Here is a 17,645-nt window from a genome sequence, read left to right as displayed (position 1 = left end):
CAGGAGCAAGGTCAGCCTGTGGGTGCTAATGAGCTCATCCTGAACCTTGTGACAGGCCAGTGTCATCGTAGGGAAACAGGTGGAGAGAGTGGGAGTCAGCTCTAGAACCCAACACTCGGACTGGGGCCGCAGGGCTGGGGAAGGGAATAGAGGAGATACTCATGGCAGGCAGGTAAGGCACAGGTCAGCTGACCTGCTGGGACAGAGACCTCTCCCATTACACTTCAGAAAAGGCTAACCGGGCCATTGACTACCACTGCGCAGGGAGCCACAGACGGGTTTTACATTTTAAAACATTTTAATAAAATTAACCAATAAATATTCTAAATCACACAGACTACAAGGATAAGGAGTAGAGGCCAGAGAGACAGTCTCTTCCAGGGAGGACCCTGGAATGGAGCTGGGACTGCTGACCTGGGAGGGTCAAATGGCAGTGGGAGGGTTCTGAGCTTCTGCCCCTCTCTGGCATAGAGAAGGCAAAGAACAAAAGGCCTTGGAGGAAGCAGTGACCCTCAGGAGTAAGGGGAGAGCTAGTTTGTAAGATGGACATGGGAGGGAGGTTTGTGGCCTGTAGCGGGCACGGAAGAAGTCTCAGGCAGTTCTTGGACCCGTAGGCACTCACTCTCGGACATAGACCCTGGTGCACACAACGTCATCTGCTGTCATTGTCTGTAAGGATAGAGGTAGTTAGCTGGTGAAGTACTGGGGCACCTTTCATTTAAAGGAGGGAGGGGATGGGAGGTAGACTGTTTTTACTTCTAAGCCCAAACAGGCAAGAACAGATGCAAGGATGCCGGGGGCATCATTGCTGGGGATCAAGCAGAAACCCACTTACTCCTGGAGCCCATAGGCAGTCAGGGATAGCCTGCTGGAAAACACTGGGCTCCTCTGGGCACATCTTTGTTGCACCCAAAAGGGTTAGCATTTCCAAACAGTCCCCATCGAGAGGTTGAGGGGTGTGGCCACAGCTGCTCTTAAATCTGCGGGAGCTTGGAGCCCCGCAGAGAAAGCTGAAGGCAGCAGGGATTCTTCCAGGGGAGGGGATGGGGCAGGGCTCACCAGGATCAGCTCTCCATCATTGGTCAGTTCTCGGCTCCAGGAGGTCTTGGGGCCCTCCCCCTTCAGAAGCCTCTGCTCGCACACCATTTTGTTTCCACTCTCCCATTTCACCAAACTCTGCAAGAGACCAGAGGCCAAAGAGCTCACAGTAAGGGCCTGCGCAAGTGAAAGGGGGCAGAGGCAGACCCCTTTCCAGCACCCTGCACTCCTAGGGACTCCTTCATGAGAGCGAAGAGTCTAGGGAAGCTAGATGTGGCAAGTAGGTGCTGTGATGCGGAGGGGGCCCTCCCTGTCCCTCACCTTACAGGGTCTCCCATCCACGGTCTGCTCCTCAAATTCCTCCCCGATCTTGAAGTTAATCTCCGTGGTTCGCACAGTGGTGGAGGTTTTGATGTAGAAAGTGTCATTCTCCTGTTTGATCTCGACAGCTGGCTTGGAGGCTGCAGCCACAGCGATCTTCCTCATCATCATGTTCACCCCTGCGGGGAGAGAGGACAGATAGCTCTGGCACCGGCTGCCATGAGACAGCTGGAGCAGCCCCATCTTGATGGCCTTGTGTGTGTGTGTTGGGTGGGTGGGTGGGGGGTGGAGTGTAGGGGTGGGGTGATAATAAGGAAAGAGGAGGAAGGCTATACATTGAAAGAGGAAAGAGAGGGATCCAGGTGAGGCAGGCTATATGACCCCACCTTGTTGAGTCAGTAGGTAGGCAGGACTCCCCAAATTCCAGCAACACATTCCTAGCACCCTTAGGGTCAGCTTCCCCCATGTGTTAAAGTTCAGTTTCCCTCACTCTGGCCTGTCACCACTGGGTTTGAGACTGTGAGGTAGGCTGGCCGTTACTAAATTCCCCATGCCCACTTGCAGGGTAGACCAGGCAAGCAGGTTGCTTCCCTCTCTGCCCCAGTTACCTACCTGTTCTATTAGGTCTCTACCCTGTTAGGTCTTTATTTGTACAATCCCTGCCCCTCCCAAACCCAAGGAGCAGATTCTCAGCCGAGGAGGATACATACAGAGGAAAACTCGAAAACTCGGTGACCCTGAGCTTAAGCGGCTCTGGCTTCAGATTCCTCAACTGCCAAAAGGAAACAGCAGCTTCTTCTAATTGTCCCATGGCTCCACAGTAAGAATGGGGGACACACAAGGCCAAGTGCACATTCATAGTTTCTAGAAACTTTTTTTTTTTTTAATAAAAGCAAGTACAATGGATGAAAGAGCCACAACATAGCAGGGCATGGTGGTGCATACCCTTTTTTGGGAGGCAGAGGCAGGGGGGATGGATCTCTGAGTTCAAACTCACCAACCTGCTCTATAGAGTGCGTTCCAGAACAGTCAGAACTACACAGAGAAACCCTGACTCAAAAAACCATGAGGAAAAAAAAAAGCCAGAACATAGTGAAACCCATTATTACATGCAGGTAATATATGCAAATAAAAAAGAAAAAGCGGAAACTAGGTTTGGACAAAGTTTCCTGCGCCAGACTGCTCTCTGTAACATTCCCAGGTCTCTTTCAAAGGAAAACTCTGCTGTCTTGAAAGGAGGGAAGGGAGCCGGGCATGGTGGCGCACGCCTTTAATCCCAGCACTTGGGAGGCAGAGGCAGGCGGATTTCTGAGTTCGAGGCCAGCCTGGTCTACAGAGTGAGTTCCAGGACAGCCAGGACTATACAGAGAAACCCTGTCTCGAAAAACAAAAAAACAAACAAACAAAAAGAAACAAAGAAAGAAAGGAAGGAAGAAAGAAAGGAAGGAAGGAAGGGAAGGGGAAGAGAGGATGGGAGTGTTCTGCCTCCCCTCTGATGTCCCTAGCCCAAGAATCATCCAAGGGCCGTCCCGCTCAGCTTCTGTGTATTTAGAGTCTCTGTGTCCTCATTCATATATTTTCCCTTCCCTGCCCCCATTTCATTTACAGAGGACTCTGTAAATGAAGGAGAGCAACCCTCTGCCACCAACAGGAGGCTCCACCCCCACTTTTCCAAGCCTGGTGAGGTGAAGAACTGGCCCTTCAAGGTGCTACAGGGGACAAGCCACTGCCACCGTGCAACCCCCCTCCCCGCCCTCCCCATATATACACACAAATACTCATGCATTCCATAGCTCTGGGTTCCTGAGACATTTCATTCAGCCCCAAAGTGGACTCACCCAGTCCTAACTGAAAGACCTGCTGTGTTTGCCCTGATTATCATGGTGAGCCCTGAACTCCCCCACAACATGGACCCTGAACGGGGACTGTGGAGTCTCTGGAGGCTGTGTTCAGGAGAACCCCGCCTCCCCCAGTCCTTGGTGCCTGCAGAGCTGGGGTCCTGGCTCAGCTGACCTTGGCTGACACAGGCAGTTTGTGTAACAACGGGTCTGTTTGCAATCTACCCCCTAGCAAGTCGCGTGGCTCAGAGAGACCCTGCGGGGAGGACAAACATTCTGAAGGCAGACTGTAGGATTGGGCCTTTCTCTGCAGCTGGAACCCGGGGTGGGGGTGGGGGTGATGCCAGGCTCCCACATTCACTGCAGAGAGGGGCCAGAATTTAGAGCGAATGGGGGAGGAAACAGCAATAGATTTTTCTGAAAATTTCTATTCTCTGATCTTTAATTTCACAAGGGTGGAGCAAGAAAACTGGGTCTGACTCTAAGGATCCTTGCGGTTAGCTGACACAAAGAGAATGAACAGCGAGGAAAGATGAGAACAGAGGCCCTACTGCCCTCGCAACATTCTTTTTAGCTCCAGACTCACTCTTATACAGCCCCTAGCTCCTCAAGGGTATCCCCTGCTTCCCACAACAGGGGCTCCTCTCCAGTGCAGAAATGGAAGGCATGCTGACCCTTAGGCTCTGGGGTAGTTTCCACTCCCTGGGGCGGTTAACTGCATCTCTCCGCAGATGTCTCTCCTTTCCTATACCTTCTAGCTCAGTCGCATCCTAGAGGGTAGTAGAAGGTGGGTAGGGAAAGTCTGGGTGGATCCTGTGTTCCCACCCTTGGCTAACAGCCCAGTTGCGCAGGGTGCAGCTGGTCTGTGTCGAGGAGGGAGGCAATCCTAGACTTTCGGAAATGGGGATTGGTGTTTCACACGAGGACATTTGTTGAAATCTAAGAAAGTGGTAATTGTCCAGAGCGATTTTAGGGCTTGGGAGCCGGTTGCTGTAGGAAAATATGTGTCTCACAGGTGGGGGTGGGGTGGGGTGGGGTGGGGAGACTGGAGTGGGAAGTGCAAGGTGTGGGGGAGGGTCGGGGAGCTGAAGTGGTGGACCACCTGGTGGGCGGAGCCAAGTGTTGAGGATAATGGACCTGTCGTCGGGATTGGGTTACTGTTAGGGTACGCGGAAAGATCTTGGAATGTCCGAGGGGCTCCCTGCCTGGATTCTGGATTCTTAAAGCTCAGAGCCAGGTGCTCTGGTCAGCAGGTCCAGGCGCCGAGGCTAGCCAACCCCTCCTGAGACTAACCTCGTGCTTCTGGTTTCTACTTGCTTCACAGGCTCTGAGTCACCGTTGAAGCTGGCACTGGTGGGCGCCCAGCCTCAGAAAGTAGGATTTAAGAGTCTTGGGCCTGGTGCCCCAGGACCCAGGGTATCCGGGCACGCCCCTTTCCTGGGATGCAGGCTCCCAGGTACATTCCCTGATTCGGCCTCATTCCGTTTATTCAGCCTCAGCTCTAAAGACCCCAGCGCCCTTCTTGCCCTCCCTTTCCAATTCACGAAAACCTCCTTACCCAGAGCTTTTAGCATTTCCTCAAAGTTTTCCGATCGGATGATCTTCCAGTTGCCAGAAAAGTTAGGCATAGTGGCAGCAAGGTGGTTTTCTCTTTAGATCTTCAACTAGAACACTGGACGTTGAGTCCTTTAGGCTAAAGATACTTTGCTGTCTCCTTTGCAGAACAGATCCTTCCACCTGGGGACCAAGCCGCGTGGAGGACAATTGCACAGCCGCTGGGCGCCAGAGCTCTAGGCTTTTATACCCAGCTGGTGCATGAGGCGGCCCCGCCCCCGCCCCCGCCCCGCCTTCCACACCACCTGGGGGCCCTGCTCTGTGACCACTTCACCCCCATCCTTTCCGGAATCCCTCCTGTTTCTAGAAATGTGGGTGGGTCCAGGGTTCTCCAAGAGCCAAGATACCCTTCTCCCGCATTAGTAGGCGGACCGAGAAGCGTCAGAAGGCAAGAACCGGGTTTGTGCCTCTGGCAAGAACAGGGCACGGCTCGCCTGGGTCACGGATGCTCTCTGGGTCTGCAGGGCGAACACAGGTCCCGTTTCACCAGTTCCCTACTAGTCCTCTACCAGATTCGGTGCTCTGGACAGCTCGGCGCCAGGCATCCGGAGACCCCACTAGCGCAAGAATTAGGGGCTCCTGGCAACCGGCAGTCGAAATGGACTCAATGAAACAACTCGGAATTCAAGCGTTCTTTTGGGTGACACGGAGGTACTGCTCTGTCCTCCACCTCTTGACTCAGCTCTGGGTTCAAGTAGTGCCTGGGGACGCCTGAAGTGAGCACAAGGCAACTCATTCATTCCTCTCCAAGCCCTGGACGGACATTGAAGGGTTAAGCAGGAGCCCCCGGCTCGAGGCTAGAAGGGCAGAGGTCACAGCCAATCACTTGACACGACTCTTTTATTAAGGCGCTTTCTCGGTGGCTTCGCTTCCCTGGGCCCCCTGGGCCACAAAGGGGGGAGAAAGACGCCCAGCGCCCCCCAACCCCCCCCCCCCGCGGCTTGCCGCGTTGCCACTGGAATTGGGGGAAGGCTGGCTGTGTGGGGAGGGGGTGGGTCTGAGACGTCCCCATCCAGAGCTGAAAGTGTGGTGGATCAGCCGCTCCTCTCCGAAGATGATTTTTACGTGGGTGAAACCCTAGTGGAAAGACAGCGAGATAGGAGCAGAAAGGACAGGAGCGGCCTCGGAGGCACGCGGGTAACCCAAAGCCAGAAACAACGTTGCTCTGTGCTGGAGCTACAAGTGTTTGCCCTTTCTTTGGCATTCGTCCTCAGTCTCCCGGGGCCATCTTCGTAGTCCCCTCAGGATCTCAAACAGGGTCCCTGGCCCCTTCTCATCTAGGTGGCCAAGGTTGGAACAGGCAGCCCTGACCTGGTGAACTGGGGACTTGGCAGGCTTTGGTTGGGGAGTCGAACTGAGCTGAGGACAGGGCCTGAAGGATTAACCTCACTCAGAGGCCAGACAGTGTCACGAGAGTCAGGTCTTCATCGAGGCAATCCCGAATAATGGGGTGTGGAAAACTTGAGAGGATGAGGGAGGAAGGCTGCCTCTCAGAAGGGCTTCTGGATCTCCGCTCTCCCCACCCCCCACCCGGCCACCAACACTCAGAAGGGAGTAGGACAAGCCGGCTTGAGTCTAGGACTCTAAATTTTAAAGCGGAATGCTTATTTGGGAGCGGGGGCGGGCAGGGGGGGCGGGGGCGGGCAGGGGGGCGTAGGAGGCATAGGCTTCTGGAAGAGGAGGCACGTGGGTCTAGCAGTTTCGCCACTGCAGATGCTTAGCTAGGTGGGAGAAAGGGGAATCTGAGAGCGCTCTGAGTATAGGTTGCAACCTTTCCCGCGTTCAGTGCAGCTTTGCTGTAGGTAGGTACAACGGGATGATTATTGGTTCTGACAGTGAAATTTGGCTTCTAGACCAAGAAATAAGGAATGGCCTGCAGAAGGAACAACGCAAAAAAACAGGAGCCTGATGCTCCCCTCCCACTCCCCCAGTGTCCCTACCTCCCATACCGGTGGTCACTGTGTCAAATTTCTACTTCTCCAGACTCCTGGAGCCCAGGTAGCATTTTCCCTCTTACAAGAGAAAAGGGCAGGCAAGCCCTTTTCCAGGAGCCTTGAGAACTTTACTGATGGTCATGAGGATGATGGGTGAGGACACAGCCTAGGAAGGAAGCCTGGGATAGCAGTTTAGAGGAACCCAGGTCAGGTGGAGAGTCCCACTAAGACTAGAGCCCTGGAGGAAGTTTCCCCAGGTGGGAGTGGATGCCCTGGGCCCACTCCCTTCCTTTTACCCCCACCACCTCCCTCCTCTAGCAACTGGCTAGGATTTCCAGAGACAGAAGGAAGACAAAGGGAAGTGGGACTGGGCGGGGAATTCTTTCCAGATGTGTTTGTGGTTTGGCAGTTCAGGGCCAGAGCTCCTCACACCCCAACTTTGCTGAATGAGGGAGGGAGGGGGCAATATGCTAGGGCTAGGGCTTTTGGCCTCCAGCAGCCCTTTTATTCCAGGGGAATCTGCAGACATGAGCAGCTGGGAAGAGACACTGAGGGATGAGGGGCCTAGGAGGCGGGCTAGCACAAGTGGATGGGGTATCCAACTAACAAGGGGACAGGGGCTAGGGCCTCAGAGCTGTTCAATGGGAGGAGCTGCCACCATTAAGAGCCCCAAGCCCAACTACTGGTTTTAATTTCCCACTGGGATCAATAAGGAAAGGAATTTCCCGGTGCCTCTGGTCTTTCAATTATAACTAAATCTGCTGCAGATCTGCCCCAAGTGACCCCATTCCAGTGATCATAGCCCTCTTGGGGGCCCCTCTCCCGACAGGAGTTGGAGACACAATAGGGAAGCGGAGGCAAGCGGAGGATGGAGTTGGGAACAGAGCAGTGCAGAGTGAGGGTCACTCTGGTGCTTTGTTCCATTGTGTGGCTAGGAGGAAGGTGGTCTCAGGCTTAGAGCGGAGGAAGAGAAATGGGCTGAGATGGCAGCAAGAAACAAGTTAAGAGGGCTGCAGTATAGGAGACAACTCTACCCTCTCTACCCCTTCCCATGAGGCCATGGAGCATGAGGAACCACCAAGTCAGTCCATCATGGAAGAGGCCAGGGTTGACTGGGGATAGGAAGAGCAGCAAAGTCACAGAATCCCCAGCCTCACCCCCATCAGGACCACAGAGAGACTCTGCCAAGGTCGCTACTGGTGGAGGGGTTTGCTGAATGTGGTATTACTGTCTCTATTGGGTCAGTAATTGTTGAGCCGGACTTCCAAAGTAAAAGCCAGCCAGTTTGGGCTGGAGGAGGAGGTGGTGGTGGTGTTCTGAGCCAGAACAAAGGCTGGCTGTCATGCATTAGATCTGTGTCTCCTGAGCCCTTGCACCCTCGGGACTCTACTTGCAGAGAGCCTAGATCGACAGCCCACCTTTCACTGGGGTCCTCCATGCCAAAGGGACTCTTTCTGGTACCTCTGCCTGTCTCCCTGGCTCAGAGACCCAGCCTTTGTCATTGTAGCAGAATGAAGGGCAGTAGAACCCCAAAGCTGTAAGACAGGGTCAGGGACCTAGAAAGAAAGCAACCTACCTCCCAGAAACATTTGGATGCAGAGCCAGAAAAGAACAGAGGACCCTGAAAACCCTGATTTCCACCCAAAAGTGGAAGATGCTGTGATCTGCAAGGCCAGCCTGGGGTCTGGCAAGGGAAGGCAAATAGGACCAGGAAGACAGCACAGGAGGCTGGAAAGAAACAATAGGAAAAGCTGAGGCAGAAGGAGGGGCTACCACAGGCCAGAAGAGGGTCTGTACAGCACCCAGGCGGGGCCTCTGTTGTTCTTGGCTCTGCCATGCTTTTCCCAGCTCCAGCTGCCAACGCTCTCCTCAGGGCTGGGCTGGGCTGGGCTGGCTGAGCCAGGAAGACAGGAGGGTGGGGTAGGGATGCACTGGCTGAGGACGTGTCCAGACTTAGTCTCAGTCCCCTGCTGGGAGACTGACCTGCAGTTACACTTGGGCTGGCTCTATGGTCTGGTTTCTAGTACTGTACCCATCTGCCACAAACACAGTGTCCTGCATTCAGCCCTAGCAGCCAAGGTAGGAGGGATGGGCTGCGGCCATGGGCAAGCTCAACAGACCGGACCGATAGGTTTTATGGCACATGGGGAAAAGGGCCTGTTCTGAAAAAGACACATAGCTCTAGACAGCCCAGGCATCTCCAACTCTTTGCCCAGGGCACTGGGGCTGGAGAACCCACAATCCAGTCACCTCCCTGGTGCTGCTTTTCCTGCGCTCACAGAGAGCTGGGATCTGAAACGCTCCTCTGGTTTCCCATGCCACTGAGATGCTGAGGTTCAGAAGAGATGGAGGCAACCCTTGCCATCTTTTTTTTGTTTGTTTGTTTTTCGAGACTGGGTTTCTCTGTGTAGCTCTGGCTGTCCTGGAACTCACTCTGTAGACCAGGCGGGCCTCGAACTCAGAAATCCACCTGCCTCTGCCTCCCGAGTGCTGGGATTAAAGGCGTGCGCCACCACCCCCGGCTAACCCTTGCCATCTTGAATCAGTAGATAAGCAGGGTTACAAGTCTACTTTAGGGGCAGAGAGGGATCAGTGGTTAAGAGCACTTGTGCTGTTTTTCCAGATGGCCTAGGTTTGAATCCTAGCTCCCACATGGTGACTCACAACCTTTCATAACTCTAGTTCCAGTGGATCTGATGCCCTTTCCTGGCCTTCCTGGGTACCAGGCATGCATTCAGTGTACAATATACATGCATTCAAGCACATACACATAATAAGGCTATAGATTAAAAAAAAAAAAAAAGAATCCAAGTATCTGGTGCCTTACTCAGTTCAAGGCCTTGTTCTTCACCTGACTTCCACTTCTATCTCTAAGAGCAAGGCCAGGGAGTGGATGAAAGAGCAGGGTGGGTGAGGGGAAGAGGTCCCCACATTCACCTAGATCTAACACTATGCTCTGGACTGCATGAACAAAATGGGAGAAAGATATATGAAGTGGCAAGTTCTGATTTTCCTCCCTGTGGGCAACAGTTCTGGAAAAAAAAGTTCTGTCAAAGCAAAACTAAACTGTCCCACAACCACCCCAGACCCCTACCTCATCTGGTCTGTCAGGGTTCCAGGATGCCTCACTCCCAGTGGGCACTGGGCTGAGGCCCGTGAACTTGTTAGCCTGAGTATGTATGCTATCCAAGTGATGTCTTCAACTCTCTCCTGCCTGCCACTCCTCTCACTTGAGCCAAGCCATCCAAGTGAGAGCTTTGGAACTTGGGAATTAGCAGGAACATTTCCCTGGGGAATCAAAGAGGCCAGTATTTCCTGGATTTTATAGCTGCCAACCATGCTGTCATTCAGTCTTGGTCTCACACCTCTCAAGTCCTGGTAGCACTGGTTTCCCTGTGATCTGGGTTGTCAGTGGTGGGTCTTCCTAGTACACTGGTAGCTGGCCCAGAGCCAGAGATATTCAATGATCAGGACTCACAAGAACACCTTTCTACCTACTCTGCTAGCCAGCCCAGTATGCGGCAGCCAGGCTGGATTCTCTAGGTGTGGGCTCCAGTTCCCTCCCAGCAGCCTCGGCATGGCACTCCTGCCTTCTTCCTCTTTGAACTATAATCTGGGGCTTCTCATAGATTCTTTTTTGTTGTTGTTGTTTTTTCGAGACAGGGTTTCTGTGTAGCCCTGGCTGTCCTGGAACTCACTTTGTAGACCAGGCTGGCCTCGAACTCAGAAATCCACCTGTCTCTGCTTCCCAAGTGCTGGGATTAAAGGCGTGCGCCACCAACACCCAGCTCTCAAAGACTCCTTACAAATAAGTAACCAACTGTGCAGGCTAATTCTATGTCAACTTGACATAGACTGGGGTTATCTGAGAAGAATGTCAATTGAGAAAACGCCTCCATATGATTGGGCTGTAGGCAGGCCCAACCTATTGTGGTTGTGCCATCCCTAGGCTGGTGGTCCTGGGTTCCATAAGAAAGAAGGCAGAGCAAGCCAGTAAACAGCATCTCTCCACAGTCTCTATATTAGCTTCTGCCTCCAGGTTCCTGCTGTTTGAGTTCCCAGCCTAACTCCCTTCAGAGATGGACAATAAGTATGAAGCATAAACCAAATGAACCCTTTTCTCCCCCAATTTGCTCTTGGCTGTGGTTTCATCATAGCAGTAGTAACCCAAACTAAGACACTTCACTGAGCAGGATTCCATAGGGTGTAATCATAGGGCACGGCCTTTGGGGAACTCGCTGCTCTGGCAGAGATTCACTGTGCAGCTTGCTACTCAGAAAGGTTGGGTTAGGATCCCAGGCCCTGGACTGAGAAACTTCTTACTCAGGCTAACATTATGCATGCAGTCTTCTGATCTATGTCTACCCTAGAGTCTCACTCTGGAGCACTGAAGGGTATGTGGGACCCATTCAATTTGTGTATGTGTGCCTACGTGTTTATAGGGCACACATATGTGCCTGTGCACACATGTGGAGGCCAGAGGTTGATGGTGTTTTGTTAGAGACAAGGTCTCTCTTCATAGCTTTGGCTGCCCTGGAACTCACTCTGTAGACCAAGCTGCCCTTGAACTCAAAGAAACTCCATAGTGAGACCATTTCAAAACCCCAAACCTTAATGATCTTCCTATCTCTACCTCACGAGAGCCAAGATAACAGATAAGAGCCTCTAAAACCCAGCCTTGCAAGGTTGACTGAAAACCTTAGTTTTAGGCTCAGGTCTCTTTCCATCTGCTAAACTTGTCAACTACCCAGCTGGCTATCCACAGTTGCTCAGGAAGCCAGAAACTACCCACCTTATCTTTCTCAAACCCTCTTTGTTGGTGAATCCTCCCCTGGGCTTTGTTGAAGTATTCAACACATCTATCCCTCTCTTGTCCCAACCTCCTGATCCTGCTAATGTCACCTACTCTGATACTCACATTCTCCTCCCACTCCACAGGTGGCTCACCTCTTGGCCCTTCCCCAATGCAGATTCCCTACAGCAGACAGCATTGTCTTTCAGAAATACACACCTGCTCATCTTATTAACCAGCATTAAATCTTGGCTCTAGAGAGCAAATGTGTGGCTCAGTGAGGTTTCTTAGCTTTTCTTCTTCAGGGCCAAAGATAATACCATTTCCAGTGTCTAACACACCACCCAGTACAGAACAGACACTGGGTGTAGTGCCCATATCCTGCCAGATACTACTCAGATGCTCGCTGACAGCAAGGCAGGGACTTCAGGCCCACTCAGCAAACCTGAGTGCCAATGCAACCTCTACCTCCTTGGCCTGCGATAGACACCTTACCTTTTGCTTAACCTCAGTCTCCTCAACTGTTAAGTTAGAATACTGCCTTGAGGGGATGGAGAAATGGCCCAGTGGTTAAGAGCACTGGCTGCTTTTGCAAGAGACCTGGGTTTGATTCCCAGCACCCATGTGAGATCTTACAACTGTCTGTAAACCCAGTTCCAGGGGATCTGACACACCCCAATGGCCTCCATGGACACCAGGCACACAAGTAGTGCAGTTATACATATAGGCAAAACTCCCATGCACATAAGCAAAAAAATCCCAACCAGCTTAGAATGACACAGTACAGCTCAAGGGCTCAGTATAGGGCAGGGCACAGTGAAGATCTCACAGAGGACAGCAGTCTTACCACAGCCCCCCACCCCCACCCCCATAATCAATTACCACCCCATATAAACCAAGGGTAGAACTCAGGATCTGGTATTAAAACTCCAAGAAGTAAATGATAAAATGAAATCATGAAGGGACAGGGACACGGCTCCACAGAGTAGGGACAACCGTGCTGCAGACCCGTGACTCACCTTCAGGAGACGACGGTGTGTACCACTGAGGAAGAGCTGGCAGGCTGCGTCACCAAGCTCCCTTCCTCCCTTATGTACATGGACTCACTCCACCACACTCCCCTCTATATGTGCCTGCACGGCTTAGGGTGTCACTTCAAGTGTGACAGGAAAGCTAAGGCACTGTGTGTGACAAAGGCTTACCAGAGCTTCAGATCATCCAGCAAATGAGGGCTCCAGTGTCCCATCCAGAGAGCCTAGAAATCCCCACAGGACTACACAGCCCTCCACACCCCGAGATCTTATTTAATACAAAGCCAAAAAGAATCCACTACGTGAGCTGAAGAGCTGGCTCTCCTAGAGGACCTCAGCCTCACTGCCAGCACCCACTTCCCAGACACTCACAATGGCCTCAAGCTTTAGTTCTGCAGGATCTGACCCCTCCTGGACCCTGAAAGCACACACATACACATAAATAAAATAAAAATACATCTTTATATGTAAAAAAACAAAAAACAAAACCCACCAGTTTTCTATTATAAAAATCCATAAAAAGAATTGTATGAATTAAGAGGCCGCATTTGCAAGGTGGAAGGCTGAAAGACGATTAAAACTATACAAATTCTTTTTAAACTAAGTGGAACCTAAATTAAGTAAACACTGTTAGTCAGTGCTATGTAACGTGGCTATAAAATTCAACAAGCAACCACAAAATTCTTTCCTTCTCTGTTTCTACTTCTCTGACCCAGAGCTTTTTCTATGCACTCAGATTGATCTTAAACTTTTGATCTCCCCGCCTTGGCCTCCAGACTCCTGAGATTACAGACCATTATGCTGAGCTCCAATCAGGACTCGTCTGAAAGTGAAAAGATACTGTTATTTACTTTAGAACAAAAAATCCCATAAAATTAAAAGAACCATGCCGGGCGTGGTGGCGCACGCCTTTGATCCCAGCACTCGGGAGACAGAGGCAGGCGGATTTCTGAGTTCGAGGCCAGCCTGGTCTACAAAGTGAGTTCCAGGACAGCCAGGGCTATACAGAGAAACCCTGTCTCGAAAAACAAAAACAAACAAACAAACAAAAAAAAGATTAAAAGAACCAGGCACAGAGGTGAAAACACACCTGTAGTCCCAGCTACTCTTGAGGCTGAGGAAGAAGTCATCTGAGCCCAAGTGTTTGAGGCCAGACCTGGCAACAGCTATTCCTTTACCTCACTCCCCATCAAAAGGAGACATATCTATGACATGTGTCCCATAGAGAAGGTAGTGTGGGACACTGTTTTCCCTGGTGTGCCTTGCTTCCTCAAAGTCAAGGCTGACTGGCACAAGCACCCTGTGACATGTGGTTAGCACTCTAAAGAAGTAAACAGTTATGGTTCATGACATTGTGTTCCATTCCTTCTACCCTCCCCCCACCCCACTGCTGGAGACTGTACCTAGTGGCTTATGCATGCTAGGTAAGTGTTCTAGCACTGGGCTTTACCCCTGGCCCTCTTTTTATGTTAAGACAGGGTGTCACTGGCCTAGAATTAATTCTGTAGTCCAGGCAGTCTTTACATCTATAACCGGTTTCAGCCTCCCAAGTATCTGGGATTATAGGTCTGAGCCACCTGCCTGACCTAGAGGTGGGTTTAACATGAAAGCTCTCCTCTTCCACGAGACACTTAACACACAGTGACCAAAATAGCTGAGATGAAATTTCAATGGGTATTAAGCCTCTGGTCAAGCCCCTCTCCCCAGTGATTCTAGCTTCTGCAGGTGAGAAGCTGGAAGAACTGTGGGTTGGTCTACTGCATGTGTCTCCCTGGGATTGCTAATTTTCTGGAGGATTCTGGGCCAGGTGCTGTTCCCATTCAACTTCAACCAACTTGTACAGCTCCATTGTGGCCTGGGCATCTTCCACCGAGGAATGTCCACTATTTCCAACCTAAAGGAAAAGAACATGAAGACAAGAACTGTTGCTTTTCCCAGACAACTCTGGACTCCCTGCAACCCGCTAGTCGTCTATACTTTCTCTTCTATAGTTTATGAATTGTAGTCACAAGTCTACTAGGGCCCTCCTCCCTAGCACATTTCAGTTTCAACTCCCAGAAAGCCTGCTCATTTCAGTGACAATGGGTATGTATCATATTATTAAGCTCTGCAGAGGCAAGACATTTCAGGTCAAACAGACTGTCTGGGTCTTCTTTCTTAACTGTCCCTGTGTGACATGTACCCAGAGCTCCATATTCTGTGGCCACGTCCTCGACTGCTGAGCATGTGAAATGCTGAGTGCTCTTCTCTCCCACTGTAGCATCTGGTGCGGTCTATAGGCACCGGGATTTACTATCTCTCCTTGCAGACAGGGCTGCCGGGTCACCTTTGGTGGGGGCACTTGGAGAAAAGTTACCTGGATGTCCCGACTCAGCAGCTTCTTGGTGAGATGCTTCAGAGACAAAGTGACATTTTCTGGGCAGTCAGCCTTCCGGTTGAGGAGTGGTATCTGGGAAGTGTCTCTGGTGAGGGACTTGGGATGAAAGTACTGTAGGGCTTTGTAGTCATTGTGAATGGCATGCCCTACCACTACCTTCCCTGAGAGTATCTTCAAGATCTAGAATGAGCACATAGGGGGTAATGAGAAGCCATACTCAAAGGTGGAGCTTATTAGATCGTGAAGGCCCAACATGGCCATCACCAACATACCACCCCACCACCTCCACCCTCACCCCATTCTTGAAATGTCCCCTTCCACAACTGTTTCTCCTTCAGAACTCCAGCTCTCCTTTCCCTAGAGAACTGCTATGCAATCCTGTTTGGATCTACATCACCAGAGGTTCCTTACATGTTTAGTAACTTCCATCTCAACAATGGTTATCAGCATTCTCCCATCCCCGAAGAACCTGAGGCCTTCTAGATGCCAAGTAAATGCTCTACCACCGACCATTATCCCTAGCTGCTTCCTTCAGTCTCCATGGGACATAAAGATGCTGATCATGGGGCTAACTCAGCAGTTAAAGTGTGTACTCTGCAAGAGGACTAGAGTTCAGTTCCTGGCACTTATGTAGGGTGACTCAAAACTGCCTGTGACCACAGTTTGAGAGGATCTGACATCCTCCTTGGGTCTCCGAAGGCACTGCACACACATGTAAAACCACATATACACACAATTAAAGATAAATCCTTACAAAAAAATTAATCACTATGCAAGGTTATATAATCCTACAATTCCAGCACAAAGACAGCTGAGGCAGGCAGACTGAAAGTTACAGTATGGGCTGAGCTACTACAAGAGACTTCTCTCAAAAAACAGGGTTGGCGGGGCTGTAGAGATGGCTCAGCAATTAAAAGCACTGTATGCTATTCCAGAGGTGATGAGTTCAATCATCAGCAACCACACAGTGGCTCACAGCCATCTGTAATGGGATCTCATGCCCTCTTCCGGCAAATAAATCTTTTTTTTTTTTAAGATTTATTTATTTATTACATGTAAGTACACTTTAGCTGTCTTCAGACACACCAGAAGAGGGAGTCAGATCTTGTTACGGATGGTTGTGAGCCACCATGTGGTTGCTGGGATTTGAACTAAGGACCTTTGGAAGAGCAGTCGGGTGCTCTTACCTGCTGAGCCATCTCACCAGCCCCCGGCAAATAAATCTTAAAAAAATAAAATAAATTAAAAAAAAGGTGGTGGGGGTGGGGGGGTTAGATCTGGGGATGTGGCTCAGCGTGCTTGCCTAGCATGCGGAAAACCCTGGGTCCCAGCACCACAATAACTGTGCACATTGGCACAGGCCTGTCATCCCTATACTTGGGAGGTCCAAGTAGGAAGAACTGAAGTTAAAGGTCATTTTTGGCTCCACAGAAGGTTTGAGACTAGACTGAGAGACATGAGGCTAGCCTGGGATAGATGAGAGCCTGCTTCAAGGTGGTAGGCCAGTAAGATGGACCCCGAAGATAAAGATTCTTGTCACCACGTTTGATGATCTTCGATGACTCCTGAGACCCACACGAGAGGAGAGAACCAGTCACCACAAGTCACCCTCTAACCTCTGCACTCATGTCACCACACACTCCATCTTCACAAAATGAGAGAAAAAAAAAGCTAAGAAAGCAAACAAACAATAGCCATTGAAAGAGTAAAGCTGGGGCTGGTGAGATGGCTCAGTGGTTTAGAGCACTGACTGCTCTTCCAAAGGTCCTGAGTTCAATTCCCGGCAACCACTTGGTGGCTCACAACCATCCGTAATGAGATCTGATGCCCTTTTCTGGTGTGTCTGAAGACAGCTACGGTGTACTCATATAAATTAAAAAAAAAAAAAAAAACTTATTAAGAAAAAAAGCCAAGCGTGGTGGCACACGCCTTTAATCCCAGCACTTGGGACGCAGAGGCAGAACTCCAGCCTGGTCTACAAAGTGAGTTCCAGGACAGCCAGGGCTATACAGAGAAACCCTGTTTCGGGGAAAAAAAAAGGGGGGGAGGGTAAAGCTGTAGATGGGGTTTTCTGGATACTTGTCTTGAAACCAACTAATGTCTCAGCATTTAAAATCTTACAGGTTCTGCAGGCCATACTCAAAACGGTACTGTGAAAGCAGCAGCAGTCCTGCAGTTTTCAGGGGACCCACTTAGTAAGGCATCTGGGCTCATCTCAGATTCATAACCCCAGCTTGAGCAAGGTGAAATGCTTGGTGATGAACACCACACAGCGTGTCTTCACCCGGGTAGGTTCAACCAACAAGCATCTGCTCTGTGCTCTGCCCAGTCTCCCCCAGCACACGCTTCATCTCCTCTGGCCCTTAGCTGCCCTCACTGAAGCTGGGACCTCTCCCACATGTCTACACAACTGTGCCCTGGAGAGAGGAAGTGCCTTGGCATCTCTTTCCTTTTGTTTTTTAGAAACCCCACTGTGTAGTCCTGGCTCGATTCAAGTTTAAAGCTCCGCCTGGCCTTGCCTCCTCAATGCTGGGATTAAAGGTGTGCACCAACATGCCTGGTACTTCCTGCCTTTTTAAAACCCCCTAGCTACTTCATCTCTGATAAACTTCCTTCAGTGGACTGTCTAGCATTAAAAGAATCACTGGGGGCCGGGCGTGGTGGCGCACGCCTTTAATCCCAGCACTTGGGAGGCAGAGG

General features: G+C 51.0%; 2 protein-coding genes across 2 annotated transcripts in view; both read right to left on the bottom strand.

The window, feature by feature from the left end:
• Positions 1–279: 279 nt before the first annotated feature.
• On the bottom strand, positions 280–4,973 carry Crabp2 (cellular retinoic acid binding protein 2). The gene is made up of 4 exons (XM_021158879.1): positions 4,756–4,973; positions 1,360–1,538; positions 1,060–1,176; positions 280–669 (listed from the first exon to the last, which is right to left on the bottom strand). Exons 1-4 carry the CDS (start codon positions 4,823–4,825, stop codon positions 619–621), a joined length of 417 nt encoding a protein of 138 aa, XP_021014538.1. The 5' UTR covers positions 4,826–4,973; the 3' UTR covers positions 280–618.
• An 8,039-nt stretch (positions 4,974–13,012) lies between these two features.
• The window catches only part of Isg20l2 (interferon stimulated exonuclease gene 20 like 2), an 11,866-nt gene continuing 7,233 nt past the window's right edge, over positions 13,013–17,645 (bottom strand). The window contains exons 3-4 of the mRNA XM_021157304.1: positions 14,925–15,125; positions 13,013–14,462 (exon numbers count right to left, since the gene is read on the bottom strand). Of these exons, the coding sequence (XP_021012963.1) occupies positions 14,349–14,462; positions 14,925–15,125 (315 nt within the window). The 3' untranslated portion in view covers positions 13,013–14,348. The remainder of the gene's footprint in view (positions 14,463–14,924; positions 15,126–17,645) is intronic.

This window comes from Mus caroli, chromosome 3 (genome assembly GCF_900094665.2).
Source record: "Mus caroli chromosome 3, CAROLI_EIJ_v1.1, whole genome shotgun sequence".
Taxonomy (NCBI): Eukaryota; Metazoa; Chordata; class Mammalia; order Rodentia; family Muridae; genus Mus; species Mus caroli.
Note: the sequence above shows the minus strand (reverse complement) of the source record. Positions and strands in the feature narration are given on the sequence as shown.